Source organism: Thalassophryne amazonica, chromosome 15 (genome assembly GCF_902500255.1).
Source record: "Thalassophryne amazonica chromosome 15, fThaAma1.1, whole genome shotgun sequence".
Taxonomy (NCBI): Eukaryota; Metazoa; Chordata; class Actinopteri; order Batrachoidiformes; family Batrachoididae; genus Thalassophryne; species Thalassophryne amazonica.
This window is the reverse complement of record NC_047117.1, coordinates 17931751-17949597: the sequence shown is the minus strand read 5'-3', so window position 1 is coordinate 17949597 and position 17847 is coordinate 17931751. Positions and strand designations below refer to the sequence as shown.

The window sequence follows — 17847 nt, the reverse complement described above, 5'->3', positions numbered from 1 at the left end:
ATTTGAACACATGTTGCTGTGTGCAAATATACATGAAAATAACAGATGAACAGATATGAAGGAGGAGGCAAGTTTAATCAAAGTGTTCTTTGAAAAGAGGAAAAGGTTTGATGCTCCCGGTAAGTAGATCCGTGCGGGGCGGAGAGAGAGAGAGAGAGAGAGAGAGAGAGAGAGAGAGAGCGAGAGAGAGAGAGAGAGAGAGAGCGAGAGAGAGAGAGAGAGAGAGCGAGAGAGAGCGAGAGAGAGAGAGAGCGCGCCGCTGGCTGCCACTGCTGGATGGAGTAACGGAGACGAGAAGTCTGGCCTGTTACCATGCCGAGATTTGGCCCACAAAAACTCCACGCAAAGCCTCCCAAGCTGCGACATTAAAACCAGAAACGGTACGTGAGCGGGTGTTTTACGTCTTCGGCTCGGTTTGTGTGCTGCCGCGCTTCAGCTTCGGCATCTCCGATACGTGGAAAAAAGTTCGGCTCTGTTAGCTCCGCTTTTGTGGATCAGTCTGCTTGCTTTTATGTCCCTCCTCCGCGCAGAAGAAGTTTAACATGAAAAGTAACTTAATGTGATTTTTTTTGTTAATCGTCTTTGCTGCTGTTGACTGTGAGTGAAGTTTTTTTTTTTTTTGTCTTTTTCTTTTTGCACTTTTGTTTCATATCAGAGCGGCTTCACGGTTCTAAGTGAATGTTTCAGATGGGGGATGGGGTGAGAAATAAAATAGCCTGAAGGCACCAAACTACTTTTCTTGAAACGTTTTATTTCAGCAAAACGAACTACCGAATAGAGAGAAATACGTGTTTTACAGCCAATGTTTTGTTTGTAAATATGAGTCAAAGTTGGTTTTAAAGCTTTTCTCCTCCGACGGTTCGTCCACATGCAGATGGCTCTTTTGTACCTGTAGGAAATAGTTGAGGTTTGAGGTGGATTTGAGCGCGCCTATATCACTTATTAACCAAACATAAAACATTAATAACTAACCTCTCTTACTCACTTGGACACACCAAAAGCAAATAATGGGCAATTTAATATACACACACTCCAGTGCAGGCATGCAAACGACTTTTTGTCTCAACACAAAGCCAGAGACGTCATAAAGCGGCTGCACACAAATGAATATGCCAGTATAACAGTTTGAACTTATTGTGGCAGTTGTTTTAACGGTGATTTGTTTTTATCTTTGGAACCCAAACAAACTAACTCTCAAGGCGTTATTGTGTTTTATTTTTCAGGGCAATTCCCCCCCTTTGCATAATGAGTTTTAGAAATTTCAGGAACAGAGTTTTTTACAGATTGTTTGCTGGCTAGTCCATACATGTCTAGTAGAGCTGCGTTAAAAAACAAAAAACAAAATCACATTAGAACTGACTACGTTTACATGCAGCCAATAACCCTTTCATAACCCGAATATTAGCAATAACCCGGTTGCGCACGGCCATGTAAACACCTGCATAAACCCGAATATGCCCATATTCCGGTTTTTAAAAACCCGAATATGACCCCTGGGTTACTCCTTTTCTAACCCGAATATCAGGAATCGGAATATCCCCATAGAAAGGAACATTATTTTGTGTTCTGCGCATGTCCTATCCACAAGGAATCTTGGTCTTTTGAGTACAGCAACTACTTGTATGTGGCGCACGCAACCCACTGGAAACCACAGAAGCAGAGGTAAACAAGTACGGGGAAATCCAGACACGGCAGCACAGCACCACATTTTTGGAGCGAGGAGGAAACCGAATACTTCATTAGTATCGTGAAAGACATGAATATAATGTCTTTTATTGATGGAAATGACGCATATTTGCATCATGACGTTCTCCGTGCTTCTGGACGTTGTCCATGCGTCACTGTTTAGATGGGGATATTCCAAATGATACCAGTGACCATGTATACAGGAGTACCTCTGTCTGCTTAAGCATGCAAATGGGTTATTCCTAATGATCCAGAAACCGGAATATTGACCTTAACCTGAATATTAATGGCATGTAAACGTAATCAGTGTTAGATTAATCACTTAACTGCTAAAATATGTGATAATAAAAAAAAAAAAAACTTGAGTTTAGCAGAGGTGAAAATTTATTTAAAATTAAAATTTAGTCCAACCCCCAAATGATTAAATTAACATTAGTACAAAATAATGAAAAGGAGCATATCATTATTTAAGAATTTAGTACCAAGCCAAAATTGCCTGGTTTTAAGATTTTTTTGGATAACGGACTTAAATGGATGGCTGTGAATAATAAGCAATGTGTGTTCACAGTGACTGTAGCCTCTCAATATTAAATATTAATTTGATATGGATGCACATACCTGAACCAACCAGCAGAAGCCACTGTTCAGCAGGTGGCAGCACAGCATGTAATGTTCCTTTTCATGCAGCCCCCCAAAGTGTTACAAACAAGTGTTTCAAAGGATTCGGGTTTGCTGTGAGTAATTTCAGTATCAGTGAAAAGTGTTGTTATCATTCATGTTTAATTTAATTAATTCATTTTAGTTTTTGTTCTACCATTTGATTGTATGTTTTGTCTCATATTTGGTGTCATAGTCAGAATCATGTTTCACACCATGATGGCTCAGTCCAACCGCTTGTTTTTTTTTTCTTTCATGATGCCGTCACTGCAAATTTCGTGATACTATCACAAAATAAATTTGTGATAGTGTCACGAAATGTGTTACATTATTGTATCCCAAGCTAATAGATTAAATCAGTTTTCGTGATGCCATCACAAACTTGGCATGAGATCGGGTTGGATGGCTTGCTTGTTAGTTTATGTGGACGCAGGCACAGCAGGTGGCAGCCATGCATTTCACCTTTACAGTATCACCAGTTTATTCTCATTATATACCATTTTTAAGATGGAGACATACAAGATGATATCATTTATTGCTTTTTGAGTTTTTAACTTGTACAAGCTCGCTAGGATGGACTAGCTCACCCACTTGTCTACATTTTTGTTGGTCAGCCCTCTGCTGCTACCAATGCAGGGAATCATACAGTTTTTGGATGCTAAAGCCTCGTTTTTACATTTGCACTGCTGCATTTCAACACCATGCCAGCAGATGGTAGCATGTTGGCTCACTTTTATAGTTTTCCACTAGGGGGCAGTGCTACATACAGTATCGTAAAGGAAGTCAGGCATGAAATACAGCTACGTTTTTGATGTATGATGTAAACATTGAACTCCTTCATTTTCTTCATTGTTTTGTTGCAGTTCAAACACATGCAGAGCAGAAATGACACACTCTTACAGGTTCTTACGGGTTGCAGGGGGCATGCAGGTTTGCACATCAAAAAGTTCCCACATCATATGAATAGTGTCACATACATCACCAGTTATTTTTCTTTGAGACATTTTGTGGGGTGCAAAGTTTAGAGTGCCTTTATTGGAGAGTGGTGTCAACTCAGAACATGGCGCCATTTTGGGTTCAACTGTGCTGAACTACAGAATGAACCTTTAATGTTTTCAACATTTTTTTAAATAATTTAACCACATACAGCAACACATCCAGGTACAGGTACTATCAAAATAAATATAAAAATAGTTAAGATATCAAATTTACATAAATTTACAATTTATGATGATTTATTTAATGAATTTAAAGCCTGATTTATGCAGCTGCTGCTCTGTAACTTGGTGTCATGCAATGACGTGCGTGACAATTTTAAAGTTTTCCCTCTCTGGATTATGCTTTATTATGGACTAATTTGACCCTCAACAAGCTTTTCTTTCTACAATCATCACCTCCAAATCAAAGGTAATCTGTACATTTTCCTCTTTTACCGACTTTGTGCTGTAAATGTGCAGACTTTTTGGATCCATTTATCAGCGTGCGTGCTATATAATATGATAGGAGACAAAGGATTAAAAGCAGAAAAGTGTCAAATCACAGCCTTTTGTGTCTGATTTAACAGGTGCACGTCAGGCTTCAGGTCTCAGTCTGAACACAGTTTTAAAAAAATAAACGTTTGTACTTTTAATCACAGAAATGACTCTGATCCCACTTTCCTCAAATCTGTGAGTGTCAGTGCTGAACTTTAATTTGTACCTCTGCATGTCCAGACTGCTCGGGGTTTTTAATGGGAATACATTGCGATCGGACGGGACATTTTATCCAATATGAGCCATATGTATGTAACAGATTAGTTACAGTCAGGAGGTGCCGAACATCTACGGAAATCCTGAATCTGGATGTGCGCCTCATTAATGACCGGGTCAAAATTTCCTCTGAAATTTATTCATTTTTTTTGCCAAATGTATTTAATCCATTATCAAAATGTACCGGTAATCTGTGTGTGCACTGTAAAAACTATTAAGATATGATGAGAGACGACAAGTGGTAACATTTTATTGGCCCACCCTATATATGGTGTTTATTACATGGAAAACAACACAAAAACTTTGGGACTTTTTTTGTCTAGTGACTGTGAATATCTGGTTTATACGATGCCGGTTTAGGTGAGTTTTACTGTACATGGGACTGAACAATAAATTTACCTCTCAAAGCTTTGATGATGCTGTCGGCTTCCATCCCACACAGCTGACTTTATTTTCCCAAATTTTTCTTCTGTTCAGATCTGAAAGGGAATCTTTACATCTTGAAGCCCTTGCTGTGTCTATTTGTGCATCCAAATGCACAACAACCCGTCATTTTCAGCGAATAACTAAAAATTATCTGGATTTACATGCAGACACATTAACAGTGAACGCTACTTTGAACCCAAGATGGCACGTGAGTCACGTGACAGATTTTTTTCGACTTGTCATGTCACTCTCTCTAATAAAGGCACTCTAGAAAAGTTAGCCCAAACCCTTACTTAAACAGTAATTGTGACGTCTGCATTTGGCATCATAGCTTTTGACAGTCACAGAATCCCTTTTCCTGCACATTTCATTCTATTGCTGCGGCCACAGTTTTGACAGTCACAGAATCCCTTTTCCTGCACATTTCATTCTATTGCTGCGGTCACAGTTTTTGAGTCTATCTTGTAAAAACTAAAACAAATTTACCTGGAGTTTAATAACTTGGTATTTCAGAATAAAATGCTGCATTTGCCACCTGTAGGCAAAGTTTTAAATCTATGTTCCTTATTAACTAAAACCGCAAAACTACAAGTCTGGATTCTGTCAAGACTTAAACTTGTTAACCATTACACCACAGAACTGCTGTGTTAAAGGACTGACGTCCAGCCTTAAAAGTTAGATGAAATGTGTCACAGGGAATGTGCATGCATTCCCATAGCTAGTTCACAAGTTTAAAGCCCATATGTTGTACAATGAGGCGAACTGATTCAAAATTGAATTAAGTGGATAACAAGAACTCTGTCTTTGGTTCATTTACATACACAAAAAGAACACTGTATTATGAACCAAGTCTGGATGCTTTGGCCATAAATGTGAATTACTTTACGGGATTGTACATTGTTCAATTAAAGTTTGTCTTACAGTGTTATGTTAGTGTTATATTAAAATGGTCATAAATAATGTCATCATGAGAGAACCACTTTACAATATGTCACTTTTGAGATGAGCCGCTGCCTTCCGGTCAGCTTCATCCGTCTGGTCAGACTGCTTTGACAAGACTTGCACAGACATCTGTTGTGTGGACTAAACAAAAATAGTCTGCAAGAATTTGCTTTGTTTGATTAATTAAATTCCACCTCATGTCGGCAGTGGAAGTAGAGTGTGTGACCTCTCCTAACTGCTGCTGCAGTGCTCCTCTGCACCCTGTGCACAAATCCACATCCAGGGATTTTATATACCTGCTGAACAGGAAGCCGCAGTGGTTATGGATAGGTTTAACCTGGGGTTGGATTGCTCGACACAAGCTTGTGTGCTGATTTAGAGAAAATGGCATTTGTGTTGAAGCTCATTTGTTGTGCACAGACCAATTACTATGGCCTGATATCACACAATTCTTAAATTGCAGTTCAGTATATGAATCAATTGTGCAGCCTTACTATAGGCACAGTTTGCATTAATGTTTCTCTTGGGTTGATAAAGAAGGAATTTAAACTGACATTTCCTGATATTGCCATTTTTTTCACTCATGACATTTTCTGTGCTGATGAAGCAAATGAATCAATGAAGCTTAAAAGTGCACATAGTTGGCGACTGGTACTATACAGAAAGGAATGTTGTGAAGGCTTAGATCTATTTCACATGGAATCTCTTTAGCCATTCAGCATAACTCTTTCTTTGTCGTGACATTTAAAGGTGTTGAAGAAGTAGAGCCTGAAAAGAAGAATAAGTTTGTGGCATTATGCTTAGAATTCTAAATTATCCAACCAAAGAAGGTTAATGGGAAATAATGATGCTGTTTGCTTTTTTCTTTTATTTGATGCAATTACATAGTATTCCATTTATTCAGTCTGTTGATTTATTTTGTACTAATGCTAACCAATATCATTGTATTTGCTTCCAGGTGGTTCTGTGAAGATCACGGTACGATAATGGGGAAGCACTTGGTTTCGCTCCTCCTGCTCCTCCTGCAGCTTGTCTGCGGCCACACAGAAAACCAGAGGATTGTGAGGTCCCCTTCCATTCAGTTCACTCACTCTGTTTACAACACCACCATATATGAGAACTCTGCTGCTAAGAGTTACTTAGAGAGTCACACCAAGATGGGAATCTACATTACAGACCCAGCCTGGGAGGTACGGTACAAAATTGTCACTGGAGACAATGAGAACTTGTTCAAAGCGGAGGAATACCTGCTGGGTGATTTTAGTTTTTTACGAATAAGGACCAAAGGAGGCAGCACTGCCATTCTGAACCGGGAGGTTAAAGACCACTATATGCTGACTGTTAAAGCAGTTGAAAGAGGCACAAATTTGGAGTGTCGCACTCGGGTTAAGGTGCAGGTTCTGGACACCAATGATTTACGGCCTCTTTTCTCACCGACATCCTACAGCGTCTCTCTCCCAGAGAACACAGCCATACGCACAAGTGTGGCCAAAGTCACGGCAACTGATGCAGATATTGGTACTAACGGAGAATACTATTATAGCTTCCGAGAGTGGACGGACATCTTTGCAGTGCATCCGACAAGCGGGGTGGTGACCTTGACAGGGAAGCTAGACTATGCTGAGACAAAGCTGTATGAGTTGGAGATCCTTGCGGTGGACAGAGGGATGAAGCTGTATGGAAGCAGTGGCTTCAGTAGCATGGCCAAACTTACAGTGAGGGTGGAGCAAGCCAATGAACACGCACCTGTAATCACGGCAGTAAGCTTGGCTCCCTCGGATTTGGATCATGACCCGACCTACGCTATTGTGACAGTGGAGGATAATGACCAGGGACCAAATGGAGAGATTGCTTCATTGAGCATCGTGGCCGGTGACCCCCTTCAGCAGTTCAAAGCTGTGAGAACAAGCCCTGGCAGCAAGGAGTATAAAATAAAAGCTGTCAAAGATGTAGACTGGGATAGCCAGCTTTTCGGTTACAACCTGACGTTACAAGCAAAAGACAAAGGAAGCCCCCCTCAGTTTTCAGCTGCTAAATTGGTACATGTCACTTCTGCCCAATTTAAAGTGGGTCCTCCTGTATTTGAAAAGTCCATTTACAGAGTCAATCTCAGTGAATTTGCTCCTCTTCACACACCTGTCACTATGATAACAGCCGGGCCAAAGCACCCACAACTAAAATATGCTTTTCGACACAAATCTGACAAGAACAAATTTGCTATCAATCCAGACACTGGCTTAATCACAACTGCAGGTCAGATCAATGCTGATGTTGCCTCAAAATTTGAGCTAGATGTTACTACAACTGACAAAAGGGCAGCAACTAAAGTAATCATTGATGTCATTGATGTGAATAACAATGCACCTGAGTTCCAGCAGACTTCTTACAAAGCCAGTGTTGATGAAAATGTTCCTGTAGGAACTAGTGTGGTAACCGTTAAAGCAACTGATTTAGATAGAGGTGAGAACGGTTATGTGACCTACTCTGTTACCAATTTGAACCCACAGCCATTTGTCATTGACTACTTCTCTGGTGTCATCAGTACCTCAGAGGTTTTAGATTACGAGCTCATGCCGAGGATTTACAGCCTCAGAGTTCGGGCGTCAGATTGGGGATCCCCTTTCCGGAGAGAGGTGGAGGCATCAGTCACCATAACGTTAAATAATCTGAATGACAATAAGCCCCTGTTTGAAAATATAGATTGTGAAGTCACTGTGCCGAGAGATCACGGTGCCGGAGAACAGATAACAACTGTGTCGGCCATAGATGCAGATGAACTGCAGCTGGTACGGTATAACATTAAAGCTGGGAATGAGCTCGACCTTTTTGAACTGAACCCAAACTCAGGGGTGCTTTCGCTCAAGCACACACTCAGCGAAGGAGAGGCAGCTAAAGTGTCCTTTCATAGTTTACAAATAACCGCCACAGACGGCGAGCACGAGACTCAGCCAATGGTTATGAATGTAACTGTCATCACAGCACGCAAGCCAGTGCAGTTGAAATGCATTGAAACTGGTGTTGCTACCATGTTGGCGGAAAAGCTCCTTCAGGGCAGCAAAATCCACACGCAAACTGAGCCAGATGACAACTTCATGGACATTCACTCAGTCAACCGCTACAGTCCTCAGTTTGCAGACTCTTTCCCAAGTGTTGTAGACGTAAAAGAGGACCTGCCTGTCGGGGCCCGGATTGTCCAATTAAGCGCCAGTGACTCAGATAGTGGCTTTAATGGGAAACTAGTATATGTCATTTCAGGAGGAGACACAGAGAGTCACTTCATTTTAGAAATGGAAACTGGCTGGCTGTCAGTTTATTCTCCTCTCGACAGGGAAACGACAGACCATTACACACTTAATGTTACAGTGTATGATCTTGGCATACCACAGAAATCCTCATCGCGGCTCTTGGATGTTAAGATCTTGGATGCCAATGATAATAGCCCTCAATTTTTGCAAGATTCATATTCAGTAGAAATAAATGAGAATACTCCAGTTGGAACGGAAATTATCCAGGTGGATTCAACAGACAAGGATCAAGGAGATAATGGCGCTGTCAAGTATTCAATTCTGGCAGGCACAGATCATTTTTCAATCAACGAGGACACTGGTGTGGTGACTGTGACAAAGCAGTTGGATCGTGAGCTCCATCCTGTTTATATCTTGAAGATTGCGGCACGTGACCAGGCAGGGCAGGATCCTCAGTTGGTGTCCACAGTGCCACTAAAAATCTCCTTGGAAGACGCCAATGATAATCCGCCAAAATTTGTGCCCCCTAATTACTGTGTGAAGGTGAGGGAAGATCTTCCTGTTGGTACTGTCATTATGTGGCTGGAGGCTCATGACCCTGATATTGGACCCTCCAGTCAGGTTCGCTACAGTTTTATGGACAATGGCGATGGGAATTTTGAAGTAGACAAACTCAGCGGTGCTGTACGGATTGTGCAGAGCCTAGATTACGAGACCAAGCAGGTTTACAATCTCACAGCAAAAGCCAAAGACAAAGGAAAACCCATTTCCCTGTCATCAACCTGTTTCATTGAGGTGGACGTAGTGGATGTGAATGAGAATCTTCACAGACCTTTGTTCCGGTGGTTTGTGGAAAAGGGATTTATAAAAGAGGATGCATTTGTTGGGACTTCTGTGATGAAAGTGACGGCTGAAGATGAGGACAGAGGAAGAGATGGAGAGATTCGGTATTCCATACGAGATGGATCTGGTCTGGGGATATTTACCATCGATGAGGAAACTGGTGAGTTTATTCTTTCTATTGAATGTTGTTCTATAGTGTAGATTTGAGGAGGCCGTATCAGTCGTTCATTGGTAATGATGGTGAAACAGGTGCTGTTATTTAGCTTTCCTCACCCCCTGCTGGTTGGGATTTAACAACCCTGTTTTACTTTGTAGGACATGCATACCCTTCTTAATTCCAGGTAGAAGGCTCTTTAGTGCCTACATTCTATCACGTCATTGTGGTTTACATTACCAGGAGCTATCAGGATCAAGAACGATGTGGTTGTCACCGAGTTCTCTGATTATGATGGCATTTTCATGTAAACTTAAAGTGACATCTACACTGCTTCTGTTTTGTGACAGATTATATGATTGCCCTTTTCATTCTGTGTAGTTTGTGAATTTTTCACTTATCACTGCTTTATGTTATTTCAAGCCCATGAAACACTGAATACTGAAAGCAGGGTTCTCTCTGTGGTTTGCCGCTGTGAACACTTTACACACATCCGATCAGCCGTGATCAGAGCCTGTGTGTGTTTGTGTGTCTGTGTTGATGGCCGGTTTCTTTTCCCGTCGATGCAACACCTGGACACCACAAAACTAACTTAACAAAACAAATGTGAATTAACTCGTTTAAGTCAAATACACCCAACTTTTACAATGAATAATAATTTTCTCCTTTTCTCAAGAATATGTCATGTACGCTATGCAGAAGGCTGCTGCCCAAGTTGCTGCGCACATCAAGGAGGTGGAGCGCAGCATAAACCTCAAAAGGAATGTTCACCAAAAAGTATAACAATCTCAGTTTTTGACAGTAGCACTGCCAGAATTTGTAAATTTTTTATATTTTTTTATATTTGCCACCATGGTGATTCCCAGGCAGACTCGGCTTGCTACATCGCCGTATGTGATGTGACGAGGGCCCGGGAGATCCCTGTGAAAGACGTTTTCATTTGTAGGGGACATTTTGTCCACATGATGGCTTGTACTTCCGGCTCAGTTTTCCACAGAAATATTATAATGTTGTAGTTCTGCTTTTATTGTTTTGGGGCCAGTTGTGGATGTCTGCCTGGTTGGGAGAAAGATTGCATCTGAGCAGACAGTGATTGCTCAGTTTTGTGAACACCACCAAGTAGTAAAGGTTTCCAGAACAATATTTTACAAGCTAAATGTATTCCTTTTTCCAAAAACAATCTTGGCTGAGCGCCTCAAAAGTTTGCACCTTGTCCTAAAATAATTTCTAAAGTTATTTCTGTGGTGCGAAAGGTCCTATTTTTCTTTAGAAGAATTTATAATAGGAACAGATGGACCAGCTATCTTGCAGCCTTGTATGGACATTCTACAGTAGTTGCTTGGAGCTTTTTAACATTTTACTTTTTCTTTCCTTTAGGTATACTTATACAGTTTAGTTTTGAGGAAAAAAATGAGACCTCAATTTCACTTAATGTCAAAATGTTGTTAAAGCAGTTTCTAATGTTTTCTTTTGTTTATGGAAATACTGCATGGGCCATATAGCAGTGCCATAGTACAGCTTTAGCACAATTTGAGCATCCTGTGGTTACAAAACTGTGAAGATTTACACTTAAACATTATACTGAAAAAAAGAAAACTTGCTATCATTCAACATGTATCAGTGAGTGAGCTTAATGGCAGTTATTAACTTAACACCTACCCCCCCCCCACACACACACACACGCACACACACACACACACATGCACACACCCAACAACTGCAGGTCAGAGGAGGAAAGGCGCCTTTACACTTGCATGACTTTAATCTGCACACTTACACACACCCTGCCATGCAGGAACGTAAACTCGTCGCAAACCCTTAGAAACTGTGCGCGGCTTTGTGCAGGTGCACAAAGAAAATTTTGAAATGTTCAAAATCTCTGTCACACATTAATTATGTGAACTTCACGTGAACATTACACATACAATTCAAAAACGGTGAGTGCCAGTGATTGTGTCAGCGCACTGCATCACAGCTCAGCTCATCTTAATGATTATAACAGCATGTTAAATCTATCATAAACATAATTTTACAGCTACTCATAAGAAGGAGTGAACATGCAACTGTTTTACCAAGCTATTGTAATATAAACATTACAAATAATAGACAGTTCCAAATGCGTTCTCCATCTTCTGAAGTGTAGGAAATAAAGAGACAAGAAAAACTCCAGTTGAAATGGTGCTATGTGATTCCACAAGCGATTAGAGATGTTTTTAACAGCCAAACTCTGAGAGAAAATGATTAAACCTCTGCGAAATACTTATTTCATATATGCAGTGTCCAGTGCACAAAGCGCGGCATCCAGCTGGGAACACAGCGGGTGGCATTGTGTGCAAGAGTGGGGAGCCAAAAGTCCGTGCAAGTGTCAAGGCACCTGAAAGCTACCTAATGTGGAACATTTTTTAAGAATGACTGACTCAGGAGCTAATTAAAGGTAATGAAATTAAGAAATTAATTGAAGCAGAAACAAGTGAGGGAGCTTTTATAGTCGTGAACTCAAACTCAGAGTGAGGTTTTTTCTCTGTGTCACTTTCTGTGCTCAGAATTCAGAGCAAAACAGATGACAGGATGTTGAACAAATACATTATGCTTTTTTAAATGATGTGCTGCTTCGTGATGCCCTACTCACACTGTGCTTCCACTTCAGTAATTTGCCCTATGAATCTGTTTCATCATCATTTTAAATAGTGGGGATGAGGGAACGTTTGCATCAATACTGAAATGATGTGACCACAGAGCAGTAATGTATTGTGACTTTGTGCCAATCGAATGTTTACATAGGGAAACCCAGATGAGGAGTATCACTTCCACTGTGAAGTTTCATCTGCTATGCTGACATTTTGGGCATGTGGTGCATCTCTCTCAGCAGGATCCATCACACAGGTGCAGTGTTGAAGCTGGAGTTGTATCAGGAAGGACATCCAGGGTACAAGTTATGTCAGGTCCTCGTGTGCAACTTTTCGAGATCCATTGTGACAACCTGAAGCAACTATGGAAAGGCAGAAAAACAAAAAAATAAACAAACAAAAACATGAAAGAAAATGTCTTCTGCCACCCAGACCTTTAATCAAAATTTTATATGGTTGTCACCACCATTATAATAGTGTAACGGCCCATTATGCTGCTGCATGAAAAAATTACGCTGCAGTTGGGCCGTTGCGCTGTTTTCAAGGGTGTGTAAAGGGAAAATGATCATTTCTGATCATTTCTGATGATTAGAAATGATGATCATTACTGATTGTGGACCCGCAGCAGGTCCAAAATAAGCTTATAGAAATTATCTCTTTTTTTTCCATCAACCTCAGTTAAACCCATTAAAGATGTCAGTTGTGACTCACTTTTCTGCTGATTAAAGTCGCTACCGGACTATAGTTTGTTATTGCGGGCAAGAAAAGAAAATCATCCACCGTTTCACACCGCAGTTTTTTTCCCGTTCTTCATGATGTGCATTTTCCATGGGATAGCGCACAAAGGTTCTCTGGTTTGGATCATTGTGCGTATGGGAAAAGTTCTTGGGGGGATGTTCTCATACAGCCGCCAAAGTTCTCCTCGCAGCGAGCCGCATGCCGAGTGCTGCAGGATAGGGGAGAGCAGGGCCAGCTTCCCCCACTAGATTTTTACATTTATAATGCTCTGAAACACTATTGCCTGCATTTTGAGCGCCAAATTATGTGAAGTAAAGCCATAGTTTTTAAAAAAATCTTTGTTACAGTCTTACTTTAAAGCCAAAAGAAACAAGGCATCAGGCCAAAACACAGAACAGTGTAGACGTGTGTCTGGAACATCAGAACTGCTAATTTATACACAGCAGTTTATTCAAGAAAATCCCTATGTGTTTTTTTTAAATAACTTGTAATTAAAATGGTAAAGAAAAGAAGCTTCTTTAGAAATCTTTGATGTGTGTCTGTAAATTGAAACCATGATGATTGATTCCTTCATTTAATGTTAAAATAAGAAAAATATTTTTTGAAATAATAGAATAGTTACTGTTTAAAGAGCCTTTGTTTTATTTAGAAGTGTAGCTGCAGGTGTGAGTTTGCAGAGACTACAGCTGAGCTGGACTTTCAGCACATTTCACCAGATGAAGGTCTCTTCTGAAGCTTCAACTTCAAATTGGTGGCATTTTTGGAAACACTTTCCTCACATTTTTAAACACAGAGATGTTCTCTTCTTCTGTCTGGACATCAGATTTTGGTATATTTATTTAGACTAACAAAGAAGTTCCTTTATAAGTCCATAATGCAAAAGCTTCCGGGGGGAGCTAAGCACCCCCCGAACCCCTGGCTTTTTAAGGTGATTTTACCATCCTATTACGCTGAGAAAAAAATCCTGCTGAGAACCCTGCTTTGGTCGACGTGAGACTAAGATGATGTATTTCCATATGTATATTTATTAATATTAAACTAAGTTGGGTGAATAAAGAATAACATAATATGTATCCCATGTACACTCAACAAAAATATAAACGCAACACTTTTGGTTTTGCTCCCATTTTGTATGAGATGAACTCAAAGATCTAAAACTTTTTCCACATACACAATATCACCATTTCCCTCAAATATTGTTCACAAACCAGTCTAAATCTGTGATAGTGAGCACTTCTCCTTTGCTGAGATAATCCATCCCACCTCACAGGTGTGCCATATCAAGATGCTGATTAGACACCATGATTAGTGCACAGGTGTGCCTTAGACTGCCCACAATAAAAGGCCACTCTGAAAGGTGCAGTTTTGTTTTATTGGGGGGGGGGGATACCAGTCAGTATCTGGTGTGACCACCATTTGCCTCATGCAGTGCAACACATCTCCTTTGCATAGAGTTGATCAGGTTGTCAATTGTGGCCTGTGGAATGTTGGTCCACTCCTCTTCAATGGCTGTGCGAAGTTGCTGGATACTGGCAGGAACTGGTACACGCTGTCATATACGCCGGTCCAGAGCATCCCAAACATGCTCAATGGGTGACATGTCCGGTGAGTATGCCGGCCATGCAAGAACTGGGACATTTTCAGCTTCCAAGAATTGTGTACAGATCCTTGCAACATGGGGCCGTGCATTATCCTGCTGCAACATGAGGTGATGTTCTTGGATGTTGGCACAACAATGGGACTCAGGATCTCATCACGGTATCTCTGTGCATTCAAAATGCCATCAATAAAATGCACCTGTGTTCTTCATCCATAACAGACTCCTGCCCATACCATAACACCACCGCCACCATGGGCCACTCGATCCACAACATTGACATCAGAAAACCGCTCACCCACACGACGCCACACACACTGTCTGCCATCTGTCCTGAACAGTGTGAACCGGGATTCATCCGTGAAGAGAACACCTCTCCAACGTGCCAAACGCCAGCGAATGTGAGCATTTGCCCACTCAAGTCGGTTACGACGACGAACTGGAGTCAGGTCGAGACCCCGATGAGGACGACGAGCATGCAGATGAGCTTCCCTGAGACGGTTTCTGACACTTTGTGCAGAAATTCTTTGGTTATGCAAACCAATTGTTTCAGCAGCTGTCCGAGTGGCTGGTCTCAGACGATCTTGGAGGTGAACATGCTGGATGTGGAGGTCCTGGGCTGGTGTGGTTACATGTGGTCTGCGGTTGTGAGGCTGGTTGGATGTACTGCCAAATTATCTGAAACACCTTTGGAGACGGCTTATGGTAGAGAAATGAACATTCAATACACAAGCAACAGCTCTGGTTGACATTCCTGCTGTCAGCATGCCAAATGCACGCTCCCTCAAATCTTGCGACATCTGTGGCATTGTGCTGTGTGATAAAACTGCACCTTTCAGAGTGGCCTTTTATTGTGGGCAGTCTAAGGCACACCTGTGCACTAATCATGGTGTCTAATCAGCATCTTGATATGGCACACCTGTGAGGTGGGATGGATTATCTCAGCAAAGAAGAAGTGCTCACTATCACAGATTTAGACTGGTTTGTGAACAATACTTGAGAGAAATGGTGATATTGTATATGTGGAAAAAGTTTTAGATCTTTGAGTTCATCTCATACAAAATGGGAGCAAAACCAAAAGTGTTGCGTTTATATTTTTGTTGAGTGTACAAACTCCACACAGAAGGAAACCTGGGACTTTCTGTGAGGCAATAGTGTTGCCTATTGTTGCTGTTGTCATCATTATTATTATTATTTTATGGAATTTCAAACTTTATCACAAAATTGACTTCTCATGGCTCACCTGCAGTATCTTCATGACCCACACTTTGGAAATCATTACTCTACAGCAGTGCTTCCCAATACCAACTAACCTCCACATTTTCCATCTTTTTCTGCTCTGTCACAAGCTGAGTAGCTCATTCAGAAGTGCAGCACACCAAATACTAACAGACACACTAACCCATCAAATACTAACAGGCTAACAGGTTAGGTAATACTTCAGGACTGAGTTGACAACCACTGCTGTATCGTATTTAATATGTGAATGAGGAACTGAAATATAGCACATGATATGTTGATTCCTCCTGACTAACAAAGTCAGAGATTAATATCTACAGATTTTAGCTGGAAATATAATTTATTAGTCTACAAATACTTTGTGTTTATTGTTTAAAGTTGGGTTTTTGGTTGTAGTGTAAGGTTGAAGAATAAGGTTTCTGACAATTTTCCAACTGAATTGCCAAAAAAGCTCAGCAGCAAATTTGTGGTGAAATAAAAACAGGAGACAAGTCAAGTGTTCTGATCTGATTGTTGATCATCTGTTACATCAGTAGTTCTCCTGCTAATGCAGAAAACAGGAGGCTGCCACATGAAATCATTTCAGGAAATATATACAGGCAAACAGTATGTGATCAGTATAGACACCAGTGAACTTCATAAAACGTATATCAAGTCGAATCGGATCCACTCACACCTGCCGGCATGGTGGCAAAACACTAGAATATATTTTCTGTCTGTAGCATGAGACACTTCCTGAACATGCTGAACAATAAGAGTTTTCTCAGCTGAAGGCAGCAGTCAGACTTCGCTTTGCAGTTAGTGACCGACCTGTCTACATAACAGGTCTGTGTGTAATTCAACGCACCTTGGATGATTTTCCGCAAATAACTCTTGCCTTGCCATGCTCGATGCCGAGTCCTCCAAATCAGGCACACCACTCTGCAAAAGTCAGAAGTATTTGTTATTATTATTATTTTTTGTGGAGCTCGCTTGGTCTCCCAGTTACTTTGGCCTGGCACAATTATAACTCCAATTCCAGTGAAGTTGGGACGTTGTGTGAAATGTAATTAAAAACAGAATACAATGATTTGCAGATCCTCTTCAACCTATATTCAATTGAATACACCACAAAGACAAGATATTTAATGTTCAAACTGATAGACGTTTTGTTTTTGGGCAAATATTTGCTCATTTTGAATTTATTTTTGAATTGAATTTGAATTTATTTATTGATCCGGCACACAGCTGAGCAACAACAAAGGCAATAACAAAACATAAAAGAATGTACGAAAAACCCTTGTGGCTGAAAGGGTGAAGGCAGAAGCAAAGCTTTTAAGCACCCTCCCCTTAGACCATTAAAAATAAAGAATGTATATATACATATACACATACACACACACACATATATATATATATATATATATATATATATATATATATATATATATACATACACATACACATACACACCTACACATATGGTCATAATAGCTGTACAAGAAAAGAGAGACAAGAAAAAGAAAAAAAAGGTGCATAAACAATTTAACTTAATCACAAAATTTCGAAACACAACCAAACAAGTAAGAGTAAACAGTGACAAAATGGTAAACCTAATCCTTCAACCTATAACGGGTAAATATATTCTTTTTGTAAAGCCTTTTAAAACCAACCAGTGTACCAAGTATTTTAATATTATCAGGACAATTATTCCAAATATTAACACCCCTGACGGAAACACAATGACTTTTAACAGTAGTATGGATCTTCAATTTCTCAAATAATATCAGGACAATTATTCCAAATATTAACACCCCTGACGGAAACACAATGACTTTTAACAGTAGTACGGATCTTCAATTTCTCAAATAATAATGTTCCTCTGTATTGTAGTATAATCAACCAGGTCCCAGAATTTTAAAATTTGCAGACAAGCAAATAACGAATTTGTTGGCTCTTGATATGG

The 17847-nt window shown here is 40.4% G+C and overlaps 1 protein-coding gene across 1 annotated transcript in view; it reads left to right on the top strand.

Moving 5' to 3' along the window:
• Positions 1 to 225: 225 nt before the first annotated feature.
• The window catches only part of fat1a (FAT atypical cadherin 1a), a 245429-nt gene continuing 227807 nt past the window's right edge, over positions 226 to 17847 (top strand). The window contains 2 exon segments of the mRNA XM_034187623.1: positions 226 to 380; positions 6418 to 9707. Of these exon segments, the coding sequence (XP_034043514.1) occupies positions 6446 to 9707 (3262 nt within the window). The 5' untranslated portion in view covers positions 226 to 380; positions 6418 to 6445.